Source organism: Fistularia commersonii, chromosome 11, assembly GCF_037954325.1.
Source record: "Fistularia commersonii isolate RoL2024-O1a breed Wild chromosome 11, RoL_Fcom_v1.0, whole genome shotgun sequence".
Lineage (NCBI taxonomy): Eukaryota > Metazoa > Chordata > Actinopteri > Syngnathiformes > Fistulariidae > Fistularia > Fistularia commersonii.
The window spans coordinates 18740844-18767252 of record NC_141294.1 but is presented as its reverse complement, the minus strand read 5'-3'; the positions used below and the strand labels follow the sequence as shown (position 1 = coordinate 18767252).

The 26409-nt window shown below is 41.4% G+C and overlaps 2 protein-coding genes across 3 annotated transcripts in view; both read right to left on the bottom strand.

Annotated features, from left to right (window-relative positions):
• The window catches only part of ephb6 (eph receptor B6), a 62839-nt gene extending 56713 nt beyond the window's left edge, over positions 1 to 6126 (bottom strand). For both annotated transcript variants that reach the window (XM_086155698.1, XM_086155699.1), the window contains exon 1: positions 6058 to 6126. In XM_086155698.1, coding sequence (XP_086011824.1) covers positions 6058 to 6115 — 58 coding nt within the window. In that variant the 5' untranslated portion in view covers positions 6116 to 6126. The remainder of the gene's footprint in view (positions 1 to 6057) is intronic.
• A 2651-nt stretch (positions 6127 to 8777) lies between these two features.
• slc2a3b (solute carrier family 2 member 3b) lies at positions 8778 to 23316 on the bottom strand. The gene is made up of 10 exons (XM_086155697.1): positions 23137 to 23316; positions 16830 to 16937; positions 15934 to 16094; positions 15497 to 15737; positions 12600 to 12762; positions 11771 to 11958; positions 11554 to 11658; positions 11362 to 11463; positions 10952 to 11155; positions 8778 to 10517 (listed from the first exon to the last, which is right to left on the bottom strand). Exons 1-10 carry the CDS (start codon positions 23158 to 23160, stop codon positions 10257 to 10259), a joined length of 1557 nt encoding a protein of 518 aa, XP_086011823.1. The 5' UTR covers positions 23161 to 23316; the 3' UTR covers positions 8778 to 10256.
• Between the last annotated feature and the right edge of the window lie 3093 nt (positions 23317 to 26409).

Here is a 26409-nt window from a genome sequence, read left to right as displayed (position 1 = left end):
TGATGAGATTTTAGATGGAATGCAGATTTACAGACAATATATCTCAAATTTAAAGTTGACCAATAACAGATTTTCTTTGAATTTCCTGGGAAGTTTTTGGAGATTTAGAGGTAATTTGTTTTCAATTTGGAAGTGATTCATCGCAGATTTTAAGGTAATTAATTGCAGGTTTTCATGGAATTATTCTCAGATATTAAGGTCATTTATTCCAGGTTTTAACGTAATTCCCTGCAGATCTCCAGCTCGTCTCCACATGGACTTCAGCTCCCAGGTGAAGAGAAATAAAAAACAGAGAAAAAAAATCACCACCCAGCTTCTGCGCCAACAAAGATTTATGGGCTCCAGATGTTTCCAACCGCAGACAGCGTTCAGAGCGACGGTGGGTGTGTGTGAGGGGGAGGTTGAGGGTCGGGGTCGGGCGGAGAGGGCGGGGTGCAGACGGTGGGGTCGGATTAACCCCCTCCAGAAATAAACGCCCGACGGGGGGAGATTTGGAATAATTTTCCATCGCTGGAGATGGATGAAAGCGTTCCATAGCGATTGAAGGTTGGATGAAAGAGGTGGCGGGGGGAGGTCGTGGGGTCAGAAGCTTTATGTTATCATTTTTCAGTAGCTCGTGCTATGCTAAGCTATGCTAAGCTAACTGTCTCCAGCTCATTGTTTTCACATTCAAATGCCGCTCAGAGAAAAACTTCCTTTTGATAGTTACAAAAATCTTGAACTATAATCTGTAATTGAAAATAATACTAAATTAATGATAATATCAACACAAAAAAACAACAATTATAATGATAAGAAGAAGAAGAAACAACAATAATAACAACATAACATTAACAACCATTATATATGTGGAAAAAAAAATTAGGATTTTACAAGCAGATCAATAAATAAGGGGAAAAAAACGAGAATAAAATCCCCAAATAATCTGATAAAACTAAGGATTAATTCTGTAATTAATCAATTAATTAAGTAATCAATCATGTTATCAATTCTTTTCTGAAATCCAGGAACCCCATTACTGAGATGAGAATTTATCTGAATGTCCCTCCTCCCCTACGGTATCAGCAGCATTTAGGAGGCTGGGTTAGCGGCGGTGTTAGCAGCTGTGTTAGCAGCGGTGTTAGCAGCTGCGTTAGTGGCTGTGCTTAATGGCTGTGTTAGCAGCGATATTAGCAGCTGTGTTAGTACTAACCGGCGTAAGCGGCAACAACCGGGAAGCAAAATCTACATACTGTTGCTTTAATGCGGAATTTCACTAAAGAACATTCAGGATCCAAACTCCTGATGCTGCAGTAGGAAACGCTCATTGTTTTGCCCATTCCATTGGTTCTCACCATTGCCAGGGTTATCTGGGGATTCCTCTCATGATTTTTCCCTGCAGATCTTTTAAATTTTCCCGTTGCCTCCATCTTTCCATTTTTTGGTCATTTTTTACAGATTATCTGTTCAGGATTTTTATGCACAAATCTGGTAAATTTCTCTCTGTTTGTCACTTGCATGTTTTTTTCACTTTCTTGTTTGTATTTTGGTAATTTATCAACTTTTGGGGGGGATTTGAGGCTAAAAAATCCCCCAGGAGGTTATCTAGCTGTTTTGTTTTTTTTTTGTTTGTTTTTTTGTCCCGCTATTTTCACTTAAATATTGAGGGAGATTTTTTTGGGGGGAAAATATTCACAATTTGTCTGAAAAATCTTCGTTCGCATTAATTTCCCTGGTATTTTCCAGTCATTATCCCGCTGACTGTCGTTTATTTCTGAGTGGTTTTGAGCCAAGCCATTGCTCCCCCTCCACCCCCCCATTCCCGCCTCCAACATTTCTTTCCTTTTTTTTTTTTCTTTTCATTTTTTTTTTTAATGAGATGCAAAAGTGCAGCTAAAAATAAAAGCACAGACGCACTTGAATGTTGATGGCGGCTGCAGCGGCAATGGCATCCCCCCCCCCCCAATACCCCTGCACCACCCTGCTGCTGGCCAGAGAGACCAGAAGCTTTTAGTTCCCCCTGCTGCCACCGCCAACGCCACCACCCACTGCCGTCCCCTCCCTCCACTGCAAAACGGCACACCATTTATTTTCTTCTTACGCTTCCAATAATTGAACGGGTCCCGAAAAGGCAGCAAATCCGATGGAGGCGCACCGTCCACCCGGGGGGGTCACGTGACCTTGGAACCAGAACGCTGCCAAGTTCGGATTCTCCTGGACACGCAATACATCAGCAAAATTACAAAAATACAAAAAAATATTAGATGAATAAACAATATGAAAAGCCAGATTTCACTCAAAAACAGCGGGAATTTTACTGAAATATGTGGAGTGGGTTGATATATTTGGGAGAGTCCATTAAACCCCTCAAAAAAGTTTAAAAAAAACATGGTAAATAATACTTTTGAATTTTTGAAAATCTGCCAAAAAAAAGAAAAAACTGACAAAAAGACTGAAACTGAGGGAATAAATAGAGAATACATTGGCTAAATTCTAAGGAGAAATTGGTAATAAAACAACAAGAAAACTTTTCTAATAAAAAAGCTAAAAATTAATATTGAGAAATAAATAAAATCCATCGTAAAATGGATGCAAAATTAAAAATGAATAATTTGTATGACATTTTTCCAAAAAATATCAATCTATCTATCTATCTATCTATCTATCTATCTATCTATCTATCTATCTATCTATCTATCTATCTATCTATCTATCTATCCATCTATGTAATCTGGAAAGTTCACTGAAACCTTTCAAGAAATCAGCTGAGACGAACAAGGGAAATTGAGACAATTATTAACTGGTAAAAATAAAAAAATGTATAAAAACATTTATATATCAAATATATATAAAATATCTACTAAATGCTCCAGACAAATTGAGAAAAAAAAGGCAAAAAAAAACTCAAATAAAAAAAAAAAAGATAACAATAAATGCTAAAAAATATTCAAAATCTGCTTGAAAATGAACGAGAAAATAAAAATGTGGCAGAAAAAATTATTGAAAAATGATATTGCCAAAAATGATCAATCTATCTATCTAGAGAAGAAGAAATCAACTGAAAACCATAGAGGGAAATTGAGAGAATAAATAGCTGCTAAAAATTAAAAATAAATATGGAAGCATCGGCTAAAAACTCAAAAGAAATTGAGAAAAAAAAGCAGGAAAAAAAAGATTGAAAAAATCACATATTGTAAAAATTAAAACTAAAAGTCAGTCTGATAATGAACTACAAATTTACAATGTGGGAACGGGTACTTAAAAACAATCAATAAATTATATACTTTTTTCTTAAAAAAGCCAAAAAAAAAAAGCATTCTTTGGACAATCAAGTGATCAAAAATCAAAAAGTCAAATCCTCGCTGCCGCAACTTGTGACCCAAACCAGGTTGCCAATGTTTTGGCCAACCGCCATTGCCACGGTTACTCAAAACATTCCCAAAAAAAACACTGCACGCCTGTCCCAGAGTCACCACAGGGACATCTCCCTGCTCCGCTTTCTCATAGTGAGTACGCCGTAATAACACATGAACAACGGCATGTCTGCAAAGGCTGGGCAGTGTCTTCATCCGGGATGGCGTGATGATGTCAGCAGTGGCGTGCTAATGTCATTGGGTCAAAAAAACTGCTTTTGGGTTAATACTGTATTATTACTGTATTATAACACTGGCCTAGAGTCAGCGGGGCGGCGACTTGCTCTCACTGGGTCAGTTTAGGTCCAGAGGCTGAACATGGACGGGCGCCAAGTCGCTGCCAAGCATGCACACACACACACACACACACACACACACACACACACACACACACATGCACACACGCATGCACGCCATTCACAGCGAAAACGACAGCCAATGAGGTGAGAGGGGAGAGCGATCGCCACTCGGAGTGACAGCCAATGGGAGCAGAGTGCTAACCTCCACACGGATGTTTTTTTTTTTTCATATTAATTCTTTGCAGAGCAGTTACATCCAGAAGATGCACATGTGACATGCACACACACACACACACACACACACACACACATGCACGCACGCACACATGCTTGCGCAGGTGCACAAATCGGCGTGACTCATCAGATGGTGTTTGGGGGCGTCTGGGCTTTATCTGATCAGGGCCGCCAGCTGGCGTAACGCCGCTCAGACCTCAGATGATGGTTGTCACCGACTGGTCGCCCCGTCGCTCTCGAGGAGCCAATCCCGGCTGTCGGCAGGGCCGGGAGGCGGGGTTTAACCCAGCCCCTGTATGAGGCAGCTGTCAATCACCCAACACCTTCACCCTCTCATTCACTCATTCACATCCGAAGGGCGACTGAAAGAGGCTTCGGGAACTTTGCTGATTTGGGAAGACGGGGAACACGAGGAAAACCCAGGCAGGAGAACGTGGAGAACGTGGAAAGAACCCAAGCAGAAGGACACAGAGAACATGGAAAACATGGAGAACATGGAAGGAACACAGGAAGGAGAACATGGGGAATATGGAGAACATGGAGAGAACCCATGTAGAACATGGAGGGAACCTGGCGAGGAGAACATGGAGAACATGGAGAACATGGACGGAACCCAGGTAGGAGAACATGGAGAGAATCCAACCAGGAGAACATGAAGAACATGGAGAATGTGAGGGGAACCCAGACAGAGAAACAGGGAGAACATGGAGAAAACCCAGGTAGGAGAACGTAGAGAACCCAACTGCCTACCGGATGAGAAGCACCTCTGCGATGCTACAATCATCTCATCAAAGGTCTTTTACACTGGGACTTTCCAGGCAAGTCCTCAAAGTGCAGGAATATTACAGTATAATTACTTCCACGCAGTTAAAAAAAAAAAAAATTGTTTTTGAAGCTAAAACTTCTTCAGGAGATGGAAAAACTTTGCGATGTCAAGCAACAAAGAACCCGTCTGGGTAAAACATAATAATGAAAATAATATAATTAAAATAATTAAACTAATAATAATAATAATAATTTGTGATGAATTATCAGACTTTTGAATCTACTGTAAATATCCACAAGTGAAAGATTTAGTGATAATTTGTCCAAAAAAGTGATAAACTTAAAACTTGGAAGTGATCTGAAAAACATTTTCATACATTTGAAAAAATGAAATTACACTTGAAAAAACAAGCGAAAAATACCTCATAGATTGGTAAAAGAAAGATCATTTTTGGAAAAACTGGAAGGAATTTCACCATAGAATTAAAAAAATGGCAAACAAAGAAAACTGAAAACATTTCAGTGAGAAATCGTCAAGAATTTAAAGGAAAAAAATGCGCATTGAAAAATCCCCAATGAACAAAATGGAAATTGAGACGCTTATCCTGAAATATTTTGAATTAGACTAAAAGAAAAAAATCAGCGACAAAATTAGAATAACAAAACAGAAAAAAAAATGAAAATAAATCAGCGAGAGACGTATAAGTATAAATCAAATTACATTAAATCTGAAAAAAGACTGATTTTGTCGGATTCGAGGGGTGGAAAACGGCGAAGCGGCGGGGGGGGCGCCTTGTCTGTCACATCACTGAGATCATGACTGATGTGCAGAGTGAGATTAACCCTGGGGGGGCTGATGGGGGGCTAAGGGGCAGTAAAGGGGGGCAAGGGAGGTGAAGGAGTGGCGGGGGCATAAATGTCTTATGCAACTTATTATTCTGTTTTTTGTTTGTTTTTTTTTGTCTCTGGGCTTATTTCCATATTCCTTTTGTTGCAGGAGCTAGCACCCCCCACCACACACACACACACACACACACACACACACACACACACACACAAACAGCCCCCCGGCGGGCACCTAGCGTGCACGCGCACCCCCCCACACACACACACACAAATGCACACTCAGCCGGGGAGACAATGCACAAAACTCTCAGAAGAGAAGGAAGAAGGTCCAAAAACAAAAAAAAATAAAAAATAAAAAAAAAAATTTTTTTTTCCGTGACCCGGAATCCTAGGGTGACTGGCGCGCGCACGCACGCGCGACAAATCCTAAGTGTTTTTAAAGTGAAGTTAATAAAAAAGAAAGAAAGAAAAAAAAGAAAGAAGGAAGTAAAGAAAGAAGAGTTGTTATTTTTTTTTCTTACCTTCTTCAGCTGAACAGGGCTGGAAAAACAGAGAGAGAGAAAGAAAGACTCTCCACATCTCCACTCCTGAACGACACTGACGGAGGGAGAGAGGGAAGGAGGGATGGAGGGAGGGAGGAGGGCAAGGGGGCGGGGCCTGTTCATGAGAGGAGGAGGGAGGGAGGGAGAGATGGGGTTAGAGAGTTAGAGAGAAGAAGGGAGAGAGAGATAAAGTGAGGGAGAAAAGGAAGGAGAGAGAGGGAGGGAGCGACAGATGGAGGGAGTGTGAAAGAGAAAGATAGAGAAGGGGGGGAGAGGGTGAGAGAGAGAGAGGGAGGGAGCGAAACAGAGGTGGGGAAAGATAACAGAGAGAGATAGGTGGATGGAGTGAGACAGACGGAGGTGAAGAACGGAGGGAGACGGATAGAGAGACAGGTGGAGAGAGAGAAACAGGCAGAGAGGGGGGGTGAAAAGCAAAGGAATGAGATATTCACACTGAAAAGAGAAGAAAACAAATAACCGTCGGCGACGGAATCAGGCCGACTTCTTCCGGACTCGCGGCTGGAATGTCGTTTTCCCCCCCTTTTTTTTTCCTTTCAACCAACCTTTATTAAACCGGCGTTTCTGAACAAGTCAAACTACCGGAAAGCACGCGCGGGGAGACGCTCGGCGCTGACGCGAGTCGCTCGATGTCTGGCGTGTGCGCATGCGCTGTATTTTTCAAGCAGGAAATAAAAATTAAAAAAATGAAGAGAGAAGAAACCTCCATTATTGTTGTCATTATAATTTTTTTTTTTTTTAAGGGAAAATAAATGATTCCCGTCTGAATCCGCGCGCACGCCCCGGGTTCGGACCCGGCTCCCGGGCGCCCCCTGCCGGCCGCCCGCGGTACTGCGGCTTGTTGACGGCGCATTTTCACGCTCCAGTTGGCCGCCGACGGGCGTCCGGCGGACCGGAAGCGCGGCGGCGCACGCTGATTGGCTCGTCGCAGCGCGTGCCCTCGTTCCTCCAGCGCTGTATTTTCATTACCTATTTTATTCAATTTCCCAACCCGGAAGTCCTTATATACCAGGAGGCCCTTATACATCTGAAAAAAACATTGATCACCTAGAATTATATTTATCACATATAATAATAATATATAATCAAATAATATATATCAAATACATCACAAAACAAGAACAATTCACCTAAAAAAAAAAAAATCAAGCTCAGGCTGTTTTACTCGATAGGGGTGATAAATGGTGCAGCTGTTAGCGCTTCTGTCTCACAGTGAGAAGGTCCCACAGAAGGGACCTGTGGATTCCCACCGAAGGTAGCCTTCCTCTGTCAGTTCTCCATGTTCTGCCCATGTCCTTGTGGGTTCCCTCCAGGTTCTCTGGTTCCCTTCCATAGCGTAAACACATGCAGGAGGTTCGTTGGGAGACTCTAAATTGCCCAGACAGGTGAATGAGAGTGAATGAAAATGTGAGAATGAAAGAGAACCCGTGACCATGACGACAGGAAAAGTGTTATGGATAATGAATGAATGCATGTCACTGATGAAATAAATCAGATAAACCCACAATATTTTATTTCCTCATGGGTTTCACAAAGCAGGACATTCACACAACAACCAGGGGGAAACTTCGGCGGAAACCTAACAACTTCGCTGGCACAAGAACTTCAGCAGAAATATAAACATTCATGGGAGGCCAAGAAGCAGAGTGCTAACAGCAACAACAGTAATTCCAACTGTCATAGCATTTTTGTCCATTCAAAACAAAACAGGACAAGCATGGTACACTCAAGTACTGCGTTCTGGTCGCTGTCCATATCAATTACCTTCATAGTACTATGAGGTTCTACTTTTACCAATATAAAACCGTCAAACTGCGAGATCGACATTTTAATTTTAGCAAAATCAACTTAAAATATCATGAGATGCGAACAGTTACATTCAAGTCAGAAAGTGTTTGCAGTATTATGTGGAAAATACAGGAGGGGGGACTGCTGTTGCCATGAAAACACTATGGCGCCACAGAGCTACAGTCTGAATGTGTTACAGTATGCTGCCGAGACGCTAGGCTAGCTCGTCAATGTGGACTACAGTAATTGCTAGCAGCTTTTTTTTTTCTTTTTTTTACATTTTTACGCCACTGGTTTTGTTAGTGTCACCCAACTCCCTACCACGCTTGTATGCGTGTATTACCACCATCAGCTGGACTTTGGCAGGCTGAATGAATAAGTGCACTCTTTACATTAAAACAATTTACATAAAAGGAAATTTGAAAGTCTGTACTTTGCGTCTCTTGGATTATCCGAGATTTATCTACAAATCAAGGATCTGTCTGAGAGTCGGGTGTTTATAAGTTGGATGCCTCCTGGAAAATTGAGGTGTCTTTCTAATAGTTGGGTGTTTGCCTAAATATTGATCTCCAGCTGAAAGTCGTGTGACTTTCTGAAAGTCTAGTGTCTGTCTGAGAGTCGGGTATATGTCAGAAAGTCAAGAATTTATCCACAAGTCAGGTGTTTGAAAGTCAGTTGTTTATCTGGAAGAGTAGGGTGTTTGTCTGAGAGTCGGGTGTTTGGCTGAAGGTCTGGGTTTACCGTTTTACAGAAACTCCTGATCCACTGCGTCAATTTCAGGCAAAACACAAAACCCTTATTCTGCGTGACTAAAGGTGCAAAGCTAATGCTAACAGTACGACATACACATATCTTACCATATCTTACATCAATGCTAAATTTTGACTTTGCTGTTTTTATTTTTTGGTAAGTTTCATTTATTCCTGCTGTTCATTTTTTACTTTCTTACATGCAAAAATTAAAAAATCAGCTGGATAAACATCTGGGGTTCGACGAGCTAATTTCACATTTTGTTCAATAGCGTAATCGGCGCATGTTTGTGGTATTCACCCATTTTTTCTCTTTGGTAAAAACTCTGTCACATTACCACGGTAATGTTAGCTCACACCAATTGGAAACATTTTGAGTGCACGGGGCCTTCTGATTGGCTGCTCGGCGCTTTCGTCCAAAACACACCCATGTATCAACAAAGGCAATTCCAAGACCAAGACATTGATCTGGATTGTAGTTTAAGGCACCTTCAGAATAAAAGACTGTAAAATTTGCTTTGGATTGTCAAAATAAAAGCCCAGTGGTTGTTTATTTTTGTTTGCGGACGGCCGCAGTGACGGTCTTTTTGGGTCAAAGTGCTACGTTCCAAAACCGGCTTTTCAGAACTCGACCTCAACGAGAATAAGAACCCAAATCCCGTGACCTTTGGGGATTGGCAAGGCAGCGGTAAGAGAGGGGCCAAGGGGAGGGTTACTGGGGCCAGCTGATGGCCCCCGGTCTTAATACTGAGCACATGTTGATCCTCTTATGTAGCAACATGTGAAACTGTGACATCCAGAGACTTTTTAAGATGGCGCTCCGATAAAAAGTTAGGCGTGCGCATAAAAAAGAAAAAAAGAAAAATCCTCTGTTCAGCCGGCGCCCCCTACTGGACGATCTTGTCTACGGTTATTGTCGTGAATGTTTTGTGAACTTTTGCAAACAGTTCAGAATGCGGTCAGATTTTTTCAAAATAAAGCACACGATGACGAGTTGTCATTCTTTGGATAAACAAAAAAGCGGAATAAAACTATTGCACGAACTTTGTCCGTGCAGGACAACAGAGCAGAAAGTGACAAAAGTGAAGGCATTTCAGAATAAAATGTCACAACACAAGGCCTCTTATCGATGCTATCGATGCTTATCGTTCGTCATTATAACACTGAGAATCTTTTTTTTTTTTTTAACCGTCTGGAAAAAAAAATAAAAATTTACATAAAATCAACAATCAATAGTAGATAATAGGTCTTGTCAGGACACGTGGGGATGTGGTGTTGCGACAGTCAGCTGCTCCGAATGGCGAGCTCGCATTCTGTACCTTTGAGCTGCTTCACACAGAATAAGGCTGACGGCAGAGGCAGGCACCATCCTCTGGACAACAGCGGAAGTGCAGGTGGACGGTCCAGAGTCCAGATGCAGGTTGGGGGGGGGCGAAAACCACACATGCACGCGGGATATGACGCAATGGTGACATCGAGCAAGGAATCAAGTATTACCGATATTATTACTTCCCGGCGGAGACCGTTAAAAACGTTAGCTTAAACGTTAGCTCCTCGTCACAAATACGACGTCCGCTTTACTGTCAGTCCGAGTCCGTGCGAGGCGGCGTCCTCAGCGGACGCTCAGGGCTTCTCCACGGGTAAGTCCACCATGGGGAACTTCTCCGAGGGGGACGTGGACGGACCTGGCTTGGGCTCCAGCTCGCTTGCCGCCGCAGCATCAGGCTGCGAGCCCTGGGCGCTTTTCGCCGCATTGGCGGCAAATCCCTGGGCAATGTCATCGAATGTCCTCCCCTTGGTCTCAGGCACCCGCAGGTAGGTGAAGATGAAGAACAAGATGAGGAGGATCATGAAGATGATGAAGACATATGGGCCGCAGACTTCCTGTCAGACAAAGATGGAGGTTGTTGCTTAATTTAAACCCCTTAAATGTCTCTGAAGACACAAAGATGGAGAGATAAGGCACAGGGCCGTGAAAGGAACCCTGTGGAACACCTAAAGTTAGCTGAGAATCAGAGATGGATATATGCATGGGTGAGTATTTCAGCAGCTAGGAAATTAGATAAATAGCTTGGTAGCTAAGCTAGCAGGGCTGGCTGACTTAACTATGTGATAGGCGACAGATTGACACACTGATCGAGCTAAGGGGAAAAAAAGTCAGAGCCACAGCTGAAGGTCGACAGGATGGGACAATATTTACATGTTGACATTGAAAAGGAATAAAACAATGTGTGACGGTTTATTTAGTTGAGATAGTTTGACCATCTGATGTGAACATCAATAAACAAATATCCATATTTTTTTAAATGTTGCAATACCTCCAGTTTTAGAAAGGTCAGCCCCACCAAGAAGTTGGCGGTCCAGTTGGAGAAGCCAGACACGGCTATGGCGGCGGGCCGCGGGCCCTGTGAGAAGAGCTCGGCCACAATGAACCAGGGGATGGGTCCCGGGCCCATCTCAAAGCTGGCAACGAAGCCAAACACGCCCAGGATGGCCAGGTGGCTGAGGGACGGCGTTGTCTTCTGCTCAGACATATCGGGATCATGGGAACACGCAGGGGTTAAACATCTCAAAACAATCATTTCACTTCATTCCTTTGTGACTGCTAGACTTTCTGAAATTATATAGCCGTTTCAGTAAAATATTCTCTTTGTATTATAATTCAATCCCACGGGAATGCTGAAGTGCTAACATGCTAACGTGCTAAACATTGGTGAGACACACGCACCACCAGAGTGAGGGAGATGGTCATGATCAGGGCAGAGATCGCCATCCCAGCCAGGCCAATCAGGTGCAGCGTCCGTCGCCCCGCCCGTTCAACCAAGAACAGCTGGAGGAACCGGAGGAGAAGGTCACGGTGGGGGTAGTGGAATCAGACGGGAATAAAACCAGCGTCTTATAGGCCGAATGGGACACTCACAGAAACAATGGTGAAAACTGTGTTGACAACTCCGGCGCCAATGGTGGCGTAGATGGGCTGCGTCACCCCCGCCGTGGCAAAGATACCGGTGGAGTAATAGAAAACCTGGGCAGAGACAAGGTGCAACTTTGAACATACAAGTTAAGGTACCCTGGTAGCCTTGTCATTTTTAATCATCAATTTTTCTCCAAAAATAGGGTCGAAAGTCATAACTCACAGCATTGATGCCTGACAGCTGCTGCGACAGCTGCATGACAATGGCGATAATGATGGGCTGACGGTAGTGGGGCACTCGGAATAGCTCAGGGATGGTGACCTTCTTCTCCTGTGTCATCTTCATCCCCTCTTCCTTCATCTCCTGGATGTCGTCGGCCACGTCCTCGACGCCGCGCAGACGCACCAAAGCTGGGGGAGTGGGAGCGAAGGAATGGATGGATGAGTCATGTGACCGGGAGATTTGACCCTTCCCCCTCCAAATTGTTTGGAACTTTATCATTCAACACTTTTGGTCAATAACAAACCAGCACGAAGACGGAGGAAACAATACGGAGACCATATATAGTGAAAAAGGTGTCTCGACATTGATGTTCTACGAGGTGGGAATAACAATAACCACCAGACAGGTTGAAGTATTTTTATCTTCTCCCTCGAATGCTTTGCCATGTGAAGGATCCCACCGTTATCTAACTCTGTACTTATTTCGGCGAAAATGTTCTGCTTAAAGTCCTGGAAACCACTCTGTGGCGTAGCATGCAAGAAGAGCTTGGACCTTCCACAGGTTTTAAAAGTGGTACTCGGCAGTCCACAATAAGTTTCTGGTAACATCAAGCCCCTACTGTATAAAATATGACCAAAAAAAAAAGAAAGTCCAGTGAGGTGGTCGCTAATGTCACTTTTTATCGGGCCAAAAATCTAGAATAACGGAAAATGTACTACAACTTTCAAGAAAGTGCTAAAAATGTCAACACATTACATGAAATCTTCCATCGACAACATAGAAACAAGTAGTTGGGCTGTCGTCATGGTGACAGCGCCCAGGCGCAGACCTTGGCGGGCCTCCTCCTCCTTGTTGAGGACGATCAGCAGGTAGCGGGGGCTCTCAGGGCAGAAGGGCAGCATAGCGCTCTGCAGGAGGGCCGGCAGGGCGGTGAGGGCCAGCAGGAGGGGCCACAGAGTGTCGGAGCCCAGAAGCACCTCCAGGCCGAAGATCTGAGACACACAAACACGACAAAGTCAAAAAGACTGAAGTTTAAAAGGTCTTTTTTTTCTTTAGAAAAAGGTCAAATAATCTACGTAAATACCTGAATATTAGCATTGAAACCAAGGAGGTAGCTAAGAGAAAAATAGCAAGAAATGATCAAAAATATCACCTAAAAACTTTCTCGCCCAAAACAGCAAATCACTCCCCCCCCCCCATTATTAGAAATCTAATAATATTTGATCATGATTATATGATTAATTAATTACAAGTATGTGTTTAATTTGGGGCAATGCAGTGGTTTGCGCTTCGGTTTCACATCACAAGGACCCTGGTTTGATTCCAACCAGAGGACCTTTCTGTGTTTTCCCTGTCTGCATGGGTTTCCTCCGGGTTCTCCGGTTTCCTCTCACAGTCCAAAAACATGCAGAGTGATTGGAAAAAAAATTGGAAAAAATTGCCCCGAATGAATGATTGAGATAATGAATGAGTCAATATATGTGGCCCTGCGATTGACTGGCGACCAGTCCAGGGTGAACCCTGCCTCTCCCCCAATAACAGCTGGGATGGCTCCAGCATCCCCTGCGACTCTGATTGCAGGATAAACAGAAGGAGTGGATTGATGAATGTTTAATTTATTCGATTAATTTTAATCGCACTTTAATTTTGCATCCCGGAGTGTTTCTCAGTGCACAAGCTGCAGGGGGGAAAAGATTACAGAGACACACAGAGAGGGTTGAAGGGAAATTTAAACATAGGAAACTTCTGGACGCAAGTGTAAACAAAGATGCTGCTAATTGCACTTTGTGTTGGAATAAGTTCCCGCACAAAGGTCGGTAATGTTGGCTTTGTACGAACATGCAGGCCGGTAATTTGGGCTTTTTATTAGCATGCAAATTAGAATTATTAGCGTTGTACGAACCTGCAGGACGGTAATATTTGTGCGAGAACGCGCTTCGGTAATTGATGTAGTTAGTTAGCATTCTACAAGTGCGCAGGTCTGCAATGTTAGCCTAGTGCAAGCACTCAGGTCGGTAATATTAGCATGCAGGTTGGAAATGTTAGCTGTGCAGGAGAACACAGTTTGCAATGTTAGCTTTCTACAAGCTTTCATCTTGAGTGCACGTCAGTAATGCTAGCACTGCACAGCACACATGACGGTAATGTTAACTTTGTATGCACACACTCATATGTAATGTTAGCTTTGTACGTTGGAGTACGTCGGTAATGTTAGCATTGTGCTAGCACAAAGGTTGTTAATGTAACGCACGAGCGCTCAGGTAGGTAATGTTAACTTAGTAAGAGTAAGCAGGTCTGTAACTTTAGCTTTCTACCAGCATGCAGGTAAGTAATGCTAGTCTTGTACAAGCACCGTTGGAAATATTAGCTTTCAACTAGCAAGCAGGTTGGTAATATTAACTTTCTACAAGCATGTAAGTCCATAATGTTAGTTTCGTACTAGCACGCAGCTCAGTCATGTTAACTTTCATTAAGCCTGCAGGTCGGTAATGTTAGCAGTGTATTAGCGCACAGCTCAGCAGTGTTAACAGATTGCAGCCTTGTTAGGAGGAAAGATGTCAAAACAAATCCAGGAAGTAAACAGGTCATGATGGATAAACGCTCTAATCTATCAATGATAAAAAAAAAAAAAAAGTAATAAATTTGATCAACTGTTTACAAAGCCTTTAATTAATTATACACATAAATATTTATTACTAATAATATTCATTCATGATGTAACCCCTGTGAATATAGGGCTACTAAAATGTGGTGATATTGGGATTACATGTAGATGGCACACTAAGCTGCCCGGACAATAGTGATCGACTGGGTTCTTCTTCTATTTTTTTTCCCTCTTCTGTCCCCGCTTTGAACTCTTTTAAGTTCCTTTAAATCAGGACACGAAGACTGATGTAAGAAAGCAAGACTGTGACATCAAGTTTTATCGTATTGAGAACTCCAATGGAGTTGAGCGCGTTTTTGTTCTCTGCTAAATCAGCCCTTAAAAGACACACAGAAAGATTAACATTTAGCATCCTGACAAGAAGGATTCCTATAAAACCAGTCGGAGTAAATGTTGAGAAAATTTTTATGAGTTATTACAGTAACAAATGCACTTAGCATTAATGTTGACGTTTAATCCACTTTGGTATAAGTCATGCAAATGCTTATATCATGATATCATGGGTTGATGTGATGAGTACTTCACCTCAAAGGGGTGTATCCTTAGTTATTGGTTAAACAAATGTACAAGAACATAATTAGAGTGAAATCCTTCATCAGTCTGCACTCGGTATCGATTAGTTTTATGGTGAGCTGCAGATTCCAATCCAAGATGGCGAGTCCAGCCCAGTGCAGACTGAGGATGGTCAAGAAAGCAATGTGGTTTCCTCAGAGGAACCTGATATTGGATCCCTTCGACAACAGATAAGACACCAAATACTCCCGCTCACTCAAATCAGTCATTGGATAAATAAACAGTTTTTGAGGGACAGAGGGGATGCTGTTTCATATGTATTGATTAGTAATATAAATTAATCAGACGATAATTTTTATTAGTAATATTTATTAGTGATATTGATATGTATTAATTAAAAATTTACTATATCTATAATTATATCTATATTTGTACTATTAATTATATTTATTTAGTAGTAATATTATTAATTAGACATATTCATATTCAAATATCTGGATTAAATTAACATAATCCCCCGGATTGAAAAGAGACCTAAATAAACACACCTGAGCCACCAGGATGCCGATGACGACGCCAAGCTGGTGCAGCGTGCCGAACGCCCCCCGCAGGGCGGTGGGGGAAATCTCTCCCACGTACATGGGCGTCAGGCCCGTGCACAGGCCGCAGAAGACGCCGATGACCAGACGGCCGATGATGACCATCTCGAAGGAGCGGCTGAGGGTGGACAGGCCCATCAGGGTGCCGCCCACCCCAGCCAGGATGTTGGCCAGCAGCATCGACTTACGCCTGGTTGAGTAGAAAATAGATTAAAAGAAAAACAATAAATGAAAAAAAAAATTGAAGGAAATTAATGAAAAGCATCTAAAATATAAATTAATTTAGAATAATTAAATCTGCCTTTAAAACCCTTTTTTAGTTAAATCTCTCCAGAAGCTTAAAAAAAAAAAGGAGGAGGCCCCGGAACAGATCCCAGGAGGCGCACCTGCCAAATTTGTTGACCATGGCCCCCACGGAAAAGGAGCCCACCATGCCGCCCACGCTGAAGATGGCCACTGCAAAGCTCCACACCATGGTGATGGCGCCAGGACTGAAGGGCTCGCCGTAGCGCTCCATCGACACGTTCCTGAAGAAACTGCGCAGCTTCTGCGGGAAAACAACATCAGGCAGGAGCTTAGAGCCGGAAGGTTCCCGTCACGACTAATTTGTTTTTTTGCGTAAAAATCCTGCATTTTTTTAACTATTCAAGTCTTAATTATTATAAACACATTTGTTAATTTTCACATGTTTTAAATATAATATAATATAATATAATATAATATAATATAATATAATATAATATAATATAATAATAGTGCCACTAAGGGGCAGTAGGGCTTCAAGCTTCCAATGAGATTTACTCATTAAGAAACTGCCAGTTTTTTTGCTGAAACAAACACACACACACACACACACACACACACACACACACACACACACACACACGCGCGCGCTCACACACATGCGCACACTCACACACATACTGAACTGTCTGTAGAATTAGAATATTTCATAGAAATAGTTAATAGATAACAAATTATATATTTGGATATTGGCCAAAAATATAATTGATATAATTGAACTATTGATCAGATGTGGATTATTTTTGAGTAAATAATTTGACTCCAGGTGTTTTTATTATTATTATTATCATTTATAAAAAAAGCACCTTCCGACCTTCATTTCAGAAGTCTTTGATATTTGGATCCCTTGAATTTTTATTCACTTTTCCCCCCCACTTTTTTCACTTTATCTAATCCCTATTCCAGTCAAGGCACGTGACCACACACACACACACACACACACACACACACACACACACACACACAGACACAGACACACCTCCTCCGGTGCATTGATGACGCCCGTGTTGTATCCAAACTGCAGCGAGCCGATGACGGCGGTGGAAACGCAATAAAGGAGGTACAGGGTCACTTTCTTCTGTTGGGGCTGCAAGAAAAATAAAGATATTATTAACTGAGAGACTTGTAACAAGGGGTGGCGTCACAATGGCGTCCTCACACGGGGACATGGCGGCGGCGGCGTGCTGCTACTGCTGCTGCCCTGACAAAGCCCCTGTTGTGGGTCACAACACTTTCACACAAAGACGCTTTCACAGCTGGTGGTGGTAGTGGCAGCGTCAGACTGTTGTTGCTGTTTTTTTTTTAAATAAAATCCTGTTAACTTCTTGGTCATTTTTTAGCAAATGAATCTATTTATTCATTATATATTTTATTTTGTTTTCAGCAGTTCTTAACAAAGGTTTTCTATTCCCTAATTTCTGCTTTCAAGGTTCCTGTCTGTGGACAATCATTTGTTTTGTTTTTCATAAAATCCTAGTAACTTCTTGGTAATTTTTTGCCGATTTTTTCAATATCTTTATTTTTTAACTTTTCATTGAATTTACTTAAATCCATACCACAGCTTTAAATCAATTCATGCAACAGTCATTTTCTTTATATTGACAGAAAGTTTCCTATTCCCTCATGCCTTACTCTTTTCAATATTTTTTTTGTTACTTTGCTCAAATAAAATCCTGCTGACCTCTTGGTCATTTTTAGCAAAATAATTTATTTAGTTTTTTTTAAGAAAGGTTTTTTATTCCCTCATTTCTGCTGTCAAGGTTCCTGTCCAGGAACAATCATTTCATTTGTTTTGTATGTCTTTTTAAAAAATCCTGCTTAGTTCTTTATATTGTTTTAGATTTTGTTTATATTATTAGTTTTTTTTTCTTTTTCAAATTAATATTCTGCAAATTGGTTTGTGTCTCTTTTATCGCTGCCTTCTAGGTTGCTCTTCCTAAACGATTTTTCTCCTGTAGATCATATCATTCCTTTTATTTTTGAATAAAATCCTGGGTCCTTTTTCCTTGGTCATCCTTTTTTTAATTGCTTTTTTTTACATTTCTGTTTTTTTTTTGCTTAAATCTAAACACAAATCTAAACACCTGTAATGAAGTCTTGTAACTTGGTTGGTAATTTTTCTTATATCTTTTGATTCTCTTTATTGTTTTAAATTTTATTAATATATATATTATCTTTTTTCTGCTTTTAAATCAAAAATCTGAAAATTGGTTTCGTGATTTTACACTTTGTTTTTTATCCGTCTGTTTCTTTCAACAGGTTTTAACGAAAGTTTTCTATTCCCTCATTGCTACCTTCAAGGTTTGCCCTCCGTGGACAATTGTTCTCCGGTAGATCATTTCTCCCCTGTGGAGAATAAGACCCCTAATCCCGTTAGCGGAGGGATTTCTTTCCCGCCCGCCGGTTGCGGAATCTAAGTGCCTTTGGCTTCAGGGAACCAGCCGGTTAATCCCTCCCTAGAAAAAGGAAAAGAAAAAAAATCCAAAGTATGAAAAGTATCCCGCTGATTAGCGCAGAAGTAGAAAGTCCCTGCGACCTTTTCGCACTCCAACGCCGATCGGTTGATTCATCGTTGATGTTCGTCGTTTTACGGTCAAACATCGACTGATTCACTTCCGGTAAGGGTAAATTTTAACAGAAAATAACATCTTTGGGTCGGCCTTGCAGCTTGGATTACAAGTTTTGATCCCATAGTCCAAAAACATGCAGGTTTATTGGAGACCCGACATTGCCCAGACGAGTGAATGTTGTATGTCTCTATATGACATCAATATGAGAGTGAATAGTTTGCGTCTCTATGGAACGTATGAATGAGAGAGTGAATGGTTGGATTTCGATATATATAGCGTGCTAATTAGTAAATGGTTGCATACCTGCATGACATATAAATGAGAGGGTGAATGGGTGTTTACTGATATGATGTGTGAATGAGATCATGAATGGCTGTATGTCTCTATATGACGTGTGAATGAGTGAATGGTTGCATGTCTTTAAGACGTGTGATTGAGATCATGAATGGCTGTGTGTATCTATATGACATGAAAGGGTGAATGTTTTTATTTCCATGAGAGTGAATGGTTTATGTGTTTATGTAAAGTGTGAATGACAGTGAATGTTTGTAGGCCTCTATAAGTGACACAAATGAGAGGGGAAATGTCGCTCGCCTCTGTGACGGGTGGATGTTCATATATCGTCAGGTTTTTGTCGATTGTCAGTCTGTTGTTCGCTCCGCTGAGTGGAGACCGAGCTGAATTTCTGCGCAATGTTTGACTTTTAATTGTTATTCAAAGCGTTGCTGCCGGTAAGACGTAGATTTGCGGACGGTGACCTCCGTCTCTGCCGCCGCCGTCCAAACAAGCCGATTATTGATAATCCCTCTGTTAATCCCATCAATAATCCCCCCCCCCCCGTTAATCATCGCCTTCCATCCATTTTCCTCAAAAACCCCCGTTTCCGCCGAGATCCAAAAAAATCCCTTTTTTTAGTTTTACATTCCACATGAGTTGAGAAGAATTCAAAAGAAGCACACACACACACATACATTAAACTACCAACACACACTTAACACGCCCACTTCGCACACAAACTTGGTACACACGCCTAAACAAAAACACTTCACACACACACACACAAATTAGACAAACGCTCACACTTGATACACACCCACACATACTGGACGCACACTTCACACACACAGTAGTAACGACCCAATGAAAAACAAAACACCACTGCATCTGATAAGTGGATCAACGTGGGGGATGCAAGTAAAGTGTGTGTGGGGGTATCTGTGTGTGTGAGTGTTACTAATCAACGATAAGGCAAAGACGTCCTGACCTGCAAATACAGGCTGGCATGAAAAAAAGAACTGGATGTGACTGACACGGAGGAGACGAATACAGGAAACACTGGCCGGCAGATATGGGGGGGGGATCATGACATTAGTAATATTAGCAGGACAAACCCGCAATGCAGAGTCTGAATATTATAGGAATCCAGCATTGTTTTTCGGCTTACATGGAAAAAAATCACGAGTTACAACTTGTTTTATGTGTGTGTGTGTGTGTGTGTGTGTGTGTGTGTGTGTGTGTGTGTGCAAAGTGAGTTGGTGAAAGTATGCGTGACATTAATGAGTTAAGGGCTGGGAGATTTCTTAGTGTGATCTGTGCCTCTTTTTTAATTGCTGTAAGATGAAACATGAGTATGTTTTTGTGTGTGTGTGTGTGTGCATGAGATAACACGACCTGTGTATTCAAATGTGGTGATGTTATGTAACTTTTACGCAAACCTCAGTAAGCTCCCATCATAAAGCTTCTTATTTCCTGGTAAAACCTGCAAGTTTCAACAGAGAACTCTACTTCTCTGTTTTAATTACTATTACGGTGCGTTCTTGTACACTGATGTGTGTGTGTGTGTGTGTGTGTGTGTGTGTGTGTGTGTGTGTGTGTGTGGCTGTGTGTGTGTGTGTATGTGTGTGTTACATTTTTAAAGTGTGTCTCAAAGTGTGGCTGTGTGTGTTAGAATGTTTGTTGAAATGTATTTTGTGTGTGTGTGTGTGTGTGTGTGTGTGTGTTAGTGTGTTTGCAGCATGTGTGTTTCAGACTGTGTGTTCTAACATTTTATCATCGTGTGTGTAGTATTTTGTACCAGTGTGTTGGAATGTGTAGTACAGTGAAATAGTTTATAGTTGTGTGTTACTGTGAATAGGTGTGTGTAATTTTGTGCTACAGTGTGTAGTACTAATGTGTATCTGTGTAGTATGAATGTTGAGTTGTGAATTGGAATGTGTAACACCGTCTACTATTGTATCCCAGTAGTACTGCATAGCATTGTAGTTGTGTTTACTCCAGTATCCCTCAAGTGTCTGCGCCCGTGTGTACTTCGCAGTGTACTCCTGTGTCTACTTGTGTACTGCTGATTGCAAAATGTGATTGTGTGCCCCAGGGTTTAGTCCTGTGTGGATCCTTGTGTTTACTCAAGTGTGTACCTGTGTAAATCTGTAGATAGCCTTGTACTCTTAAGTGTAGTTTGGCATCGTGTGTGTAGCACTGTATGTACTCATGTACTTCTGTTTGCAACCCTGCATGAAGGCCATTTGTACACACCTGTGAGTATTCAAGCTTTGTACTCAAGTGTATGCTCAAGCATGTCATCTTGTTTGTACTCCTGTGTGTAGCCATTCTTGTACTTTGAGTACTCAGTGTGTACTCCTGTATGTACTCCTGTGTGTGGCCCTCAATGAACTTATTCACTCCAGATTGTACTTTTGAGTGAACTCCTCAATGTACTTGTGTACTCCTGTGTACTTCAGTGCCTACTCCAGTATGTACCCCTGTGTGTACTTGTATACTCCTGTGTGTACCCTGGCATATAGCCCTTTGTGTACTTGTACTAATTTGTGTAGTCCAGTGTGTAGTTTGTCATGTACTTTTTTACTCATGTGTACTTCCAGTTGTTACCCCTACGTGTACTTGCGTACTCTGGTGTGTATTCCTGTATATACTCCCATATACACCCTGCATGTAACCTGATGTGTACCCCTGCATGCACTTGTATACTCCAATATAGACCCTGTGTGTGTACTTCTATAGATACTCCAGCATGCCCAGTTGTGTACTCCTGTGTGTACACCTGTGTATACCCTTGCCTGCAATCCTTTGCATACTCCTATGTGAACTTCTACTTCTAGCTCTGTGTGTACCCCTGCATACACTTGTATACTCCAGAATGTACCCTTGTGTGTACTCATCCACATAACTGTGTACTCTTGGTTACTTCTGTACATAGTCCAGTATATACCCCTGCATGTACTTGTGTAGTCCTATGTGAACACCTACTTGTAGCCATGTGTCTTCCCCCTGCATGCACTTGTATACTCCGCAATGTACCCTTGTGTGTACACCTCCACATGACTGTGTACTCTTGGTTACTTCTGTATATAGTACAGTATATACCCATGCATGTACTTGTGTACTCCTGTGTGTACCCCGGCATATAGCTCTGTGCATACCCCCACGTGTACTTGTATACTCCAGTATGTACTCCTGTGTGTACCTGTGTTTGTCTGTGTACTGGTGTATGTACTCCTGTGTACCCCTGCATGTATTCCTGTGAACTCCTCTGTACTCTTGTTTACTCTATCACTCGTGTCCAGACAGATCTCTTCAAGTGCAAACACTAACCCCATCAGCCTCTGGCATCTGTAGTGCTTCCACCTTGAATTGACTTCACCTGCTGGTTCTGATCGTCTCCCCCCACAACAAGCCCCGCCTCCAACCCCACCCCTTGCAGCCGTTTCCCAAAAAGTGGCAGCCCATGCCTGCTTCCCCACCTGAGAGGCGGCCCTCCAAAGCAGCTCAAGTTCCAACTCGCCCTGTTTCACCGTGCCTACATCGTGATTCATGCCCTCCCATCCCCCTGAACCCCACCTCCTCCCACCGCAGAGGAAAAGTACAGCGCAGCGGGCTCATGAAAAATCCCGGGATCTGATTCAGTAGGAAGTCGTGTGTACAAATAGGCTGGATAAGACAATGGAAGACAAACCCCTCAGGAATTCATTTGTCAGACCACCGATCCGGAGCGCCGCCGCCGTCACAACAGAAATACAGCCCGAACTCGATTAAACTAAACTAGGATTATATTTAACTCTAGGATCTGTTCAAGTACCCCCAGTCAAGATTCATGAACCTCTTTAGTCCAGGATAGGGAAAAAAAATTGAAATAAAATAAAATCATAAAATGATTGGAAGTTGGAATTAAATAATTTAATTTGAAAAAAATGTCTGATTTTTTTATAATATAAACAAATACCAAAAATTACTTCCTGAAAAATATATATATTTTGATCATTCATTCATGTTGGCTTGTTTAACATTATGATCGTTCTTTAACTTCTCATTCTTTAAATATTTTCAATAACGAATTTTGACTCTAGTTTTGAACAGGAATGTTTTGACACATTTGACAATTTATTTTAGGTTTGCTTCAATTAAATAAAAATGATGTAAACTGGCTCTTAAAAATATTTTCAAATGATACATTCAAATAGATTCAAATTTAAGATCAAATTAATTTTCCTTGTCATTTGTTTTGGTATTGGCAGAATAAAAAAAATCCAGCGAAATTAACTGCCAGAGTCCTTGAGTCTTTTTTTTGTAAATAGAATAAATTAAAACATAGAATGTCAAGACAACCTTGCATTTTTTAACATGATTAGATTTTCTTTTGATAAAAAAAAAAAAGGAAAAACAAAATAAGGCTGAAAGGTGGAGCTACAAACTCCAGCTTACCTTGTCTTCTGTCATCCGCTCCATCCTTAGCGCTGGCCTTGCCGGATCTGGACAAAATGAAGAAAAATATCAAATATCAAAGAAAAAAAAAAGAAAAGGTAATAAACAGAAACCCTTTGCCCTCTGAGGAGGAAAAACTCAAATGGCTGACAGACGTCTTTGGAGGAGGAAGAGGAAAAAGAGCTACTGAAACTTCCCTGCTGCTCTAACAGTGATCCAGATGCAGCTCGTCTCTGAGAGGCAGGACCACGGTAGGCCACGCCCCCTGCTGCCGAAACCACGCCCCCAGTTGCAAGAGCCACGCCCCCTCCACCTCAAACCTCATCTCACTAAACACATAATAACAATACACTATTTCCAACACACACGCAAGAGGAATAGTCCTATTCAAACCGTAAGTTTCTTATTCAAACGGGTGATCAGGACACGGGAAGTACATTTATTGGCAGTCATTTGGAGGACAGCTCTGGAACCTGAAGTGTGAGGGGGCGGAGTCACACACGTCAGTTGGTTGTTCCGTTCCCAAAAAATAAAAGTCAGGACTTTCGACTTTCAAGTGATCAGATTAGAGTCGCGATCCGGAATTGAAACCAAAGAAAAATGCCTTGTTGGAAAATTCAAGTTTAATTTTTGCCTTGGTAGTCAATTATCCCAATGGCAAGACCTATAGAGGATAGATAATATATGTCATCATAATATTAATAATGATAATAATAATGATAATAATAATAATAATAATGATAATAATGATAATAATAATAATAAGAAGAAGAAGAAGAAGAAGAAGAAGAAGAAGAAGAATATAATAACAGTAATAATAATGTATTTGTAGGACTTTTTTATCAAATTGTTTTACAAGCAATGAGATACCGATGAACAATAATAAATTATTAAGAAGTTAATGCTCCATATACAGGAAGATATAAAGAAAGATAATAGTAAAATTGATAAGAAATATGTTTTTAAAGTGCTATACAAACTAGAAAATACCAATGAAGGTCATAATGATCAATCCGCGGCCTCTCCACTGTAAGTCGCTTTGGATAAAAGCGTCTGCCAAATGACTATTCTATTCTACATCATAATTAATAATAATAAAACTGATAACTAAAACTAGAAAAATACTGATGGCTCTAAATTATGACAAATAAAATAACATAATAATTGTTATCTATAAAGCGCTTTCCAAACTGGAAACATATTGATGAAGGGCGTAATGATGACAAAATTAATGATAAAATATTTATAAAGACCTGTGCATATTAGATAAAGATACAGATGAAAGTCATAATAATAAATTAATAATATAATAATGTTTGTATAGAACACTGAAAACAAATACTTGCAAAATTCATAATCATAAAAAAAATAGCAATATATTTATAAAGTGTTATACAGCCTAGAAAAAGATACTAATGAAGGTCATATGATTAATTCCAAAATAAAAGAAATATATGAAAAGAAAAGTTACAACTTTATTGATCCCACAGGGGGGAAATTAAAACAAGGCATTGGACTAACATTATTTACTAGAGTAATTCCACTATTTACAACATGGATTTATCAATATAATACATAAAATTACAATGAAGTAACTAAAATGATACCAGTGAATGTCTATGGAGGTTATAGTTAATAAAGGCTTATTGTGGAAACTGATACCAAAGGATACTAATGAAGGCATTCATAATAATACCAATAATAACAATAACAACAACAACAACAACGATATCAACAATGATAATAATGTATGTACAAAGTACTAAGCAAACTAGAAAAAGATACTATAGAGGGTGAAGTATCTGATGCAGGTCAGCATGTGAGATGGGATTGGATAGTATATTATTCATCACCCAATAAGGAAACCAGAAAAGGTTAATGGCCTTTTTTATTGATTGGTCCTGTAGTGGGAGATTGGGGAACCGTCTTAATTAGTCAAAATAATGATGAATTTATACACCGCTGCACAAACTACAAAACAATGAAGAGCAGCGTGAAACGCTTTTAAGTGCTTTATTTCATCACGTGATCAGATGATGTCACTCTCACACGCCGTGGAAGGAAGGAAAGGACAGAAGGATGGAAGGTAGGAAGGGCAGACAGATGGGAAGGAGGTAGGAAAGAAGGAAGAAAGGACGAATGGACAGAAGAAAGGAAGGGAGGCAAGAGGGATGGCAAATGGAGTACAATGAATGTTGGTTGTCGGGGCGGGCCGCCCACCGGGGACACGAGGTGACGGGACATGCAGCGCGCGAGACAAAAAGCCCGGTCACGCGGGGAGCACGAGCCCCATACCTGTGGGCGGGTTGAGCCGCCAGGCGGCTGGCGCCTAATTTGGCTCGAAGAGCGCAGGGAATGCTGACCCGCGGCGGCCAATGCATACTCCCAAGAATTATGGTAATCCGGTCGTAGAACGGCGCGTGGAATAAATACACCGTAATCATTCGACTACTTTGGCAAGATGTTTTGAAGAAGCTACTGGGGTGAAGGCTGAAACATCTACTAGTGAAGAAATTCAAGTGCAGTTACCACAAGAAGAAGATTTCAACAAGAATTGCTTGTTTTTGTGTCCTGCTTCAATCGGCACACACACATAAACCATATTCAAATGAATCGTTGTTAGATAATTTTCTGTCACCATTCTATTTTCTGAGATACCCTGACCTTTTCCTCTTCTCACCCTGAGACACAATGCCCTCGCTCCCCTTGATCATCCTTTGTCCCTTCTGTGACACCTCTTGTTTATGGGCAGCGCCGGCCTTGGAGATCGGTGCCGTTCACATTCCATCCTTATCTGTTATACCCCCAACTTTGTGGGCAGCAACCCACTTCCCCATACCTGTATTGTTCCTTCATACATAGCTGTATGAAGGAGACTCACTATAACCAATAAAGCAAAGCCCTGCTGGAAGATAAGTTTCTTTCTGCTCCCCGTAGCTATGATTAACCTCTGATACAACAGAGCTCATCCACCATTGGCTAGGAGATCCGGACCCTGGCCTTGGACTGAGAGGACGGGAAGGACCCGCTGCTGTGGTTCCCTGGGGTCACCACCAATACCTTGCCTCAAGACCATGCTTAAAAACCATTCATGACAAGAAAACTAAACAATAATAATAGTAATAATTGGATTTGGGGTTAGCTTGTGACAGACTTGAATTAACTTTCCACGATGTTCATACATACATACAGCGTGAAAGTCTACCTCTCTGCTGAAAATCGAAGTGAAGACAGCTTTGCGGCGCGGGCATCAACGAGGAAACTGCATGTTTT

What these genes read in the sequence shown, in the direction of transcription:
- slc2a3b (XM_086155697.1), bottom strand. Translation starts at nt 23,160, where the DNA reads ATGGAGCGGATGACAGAAGACAAG. An exon ending in AGCTGTCAGGCATCAATGCT is followed by an intron (nt 11,659 to 11,770) that starts GTGAGTTATGAC and finishes GTCTCTGCCCAG; the next exon opens with GTTTTCTATTACTCCACCGG. An exon ending in CCATCTCCCTCACTCTGGTG is followed by an intron (nt 11,156 to 11,361) that starts GTGCGTGTGTCT and finishes ATGTCTGAGCAG; the next exon opens with AAGACAACGCCGTCCCTCAG.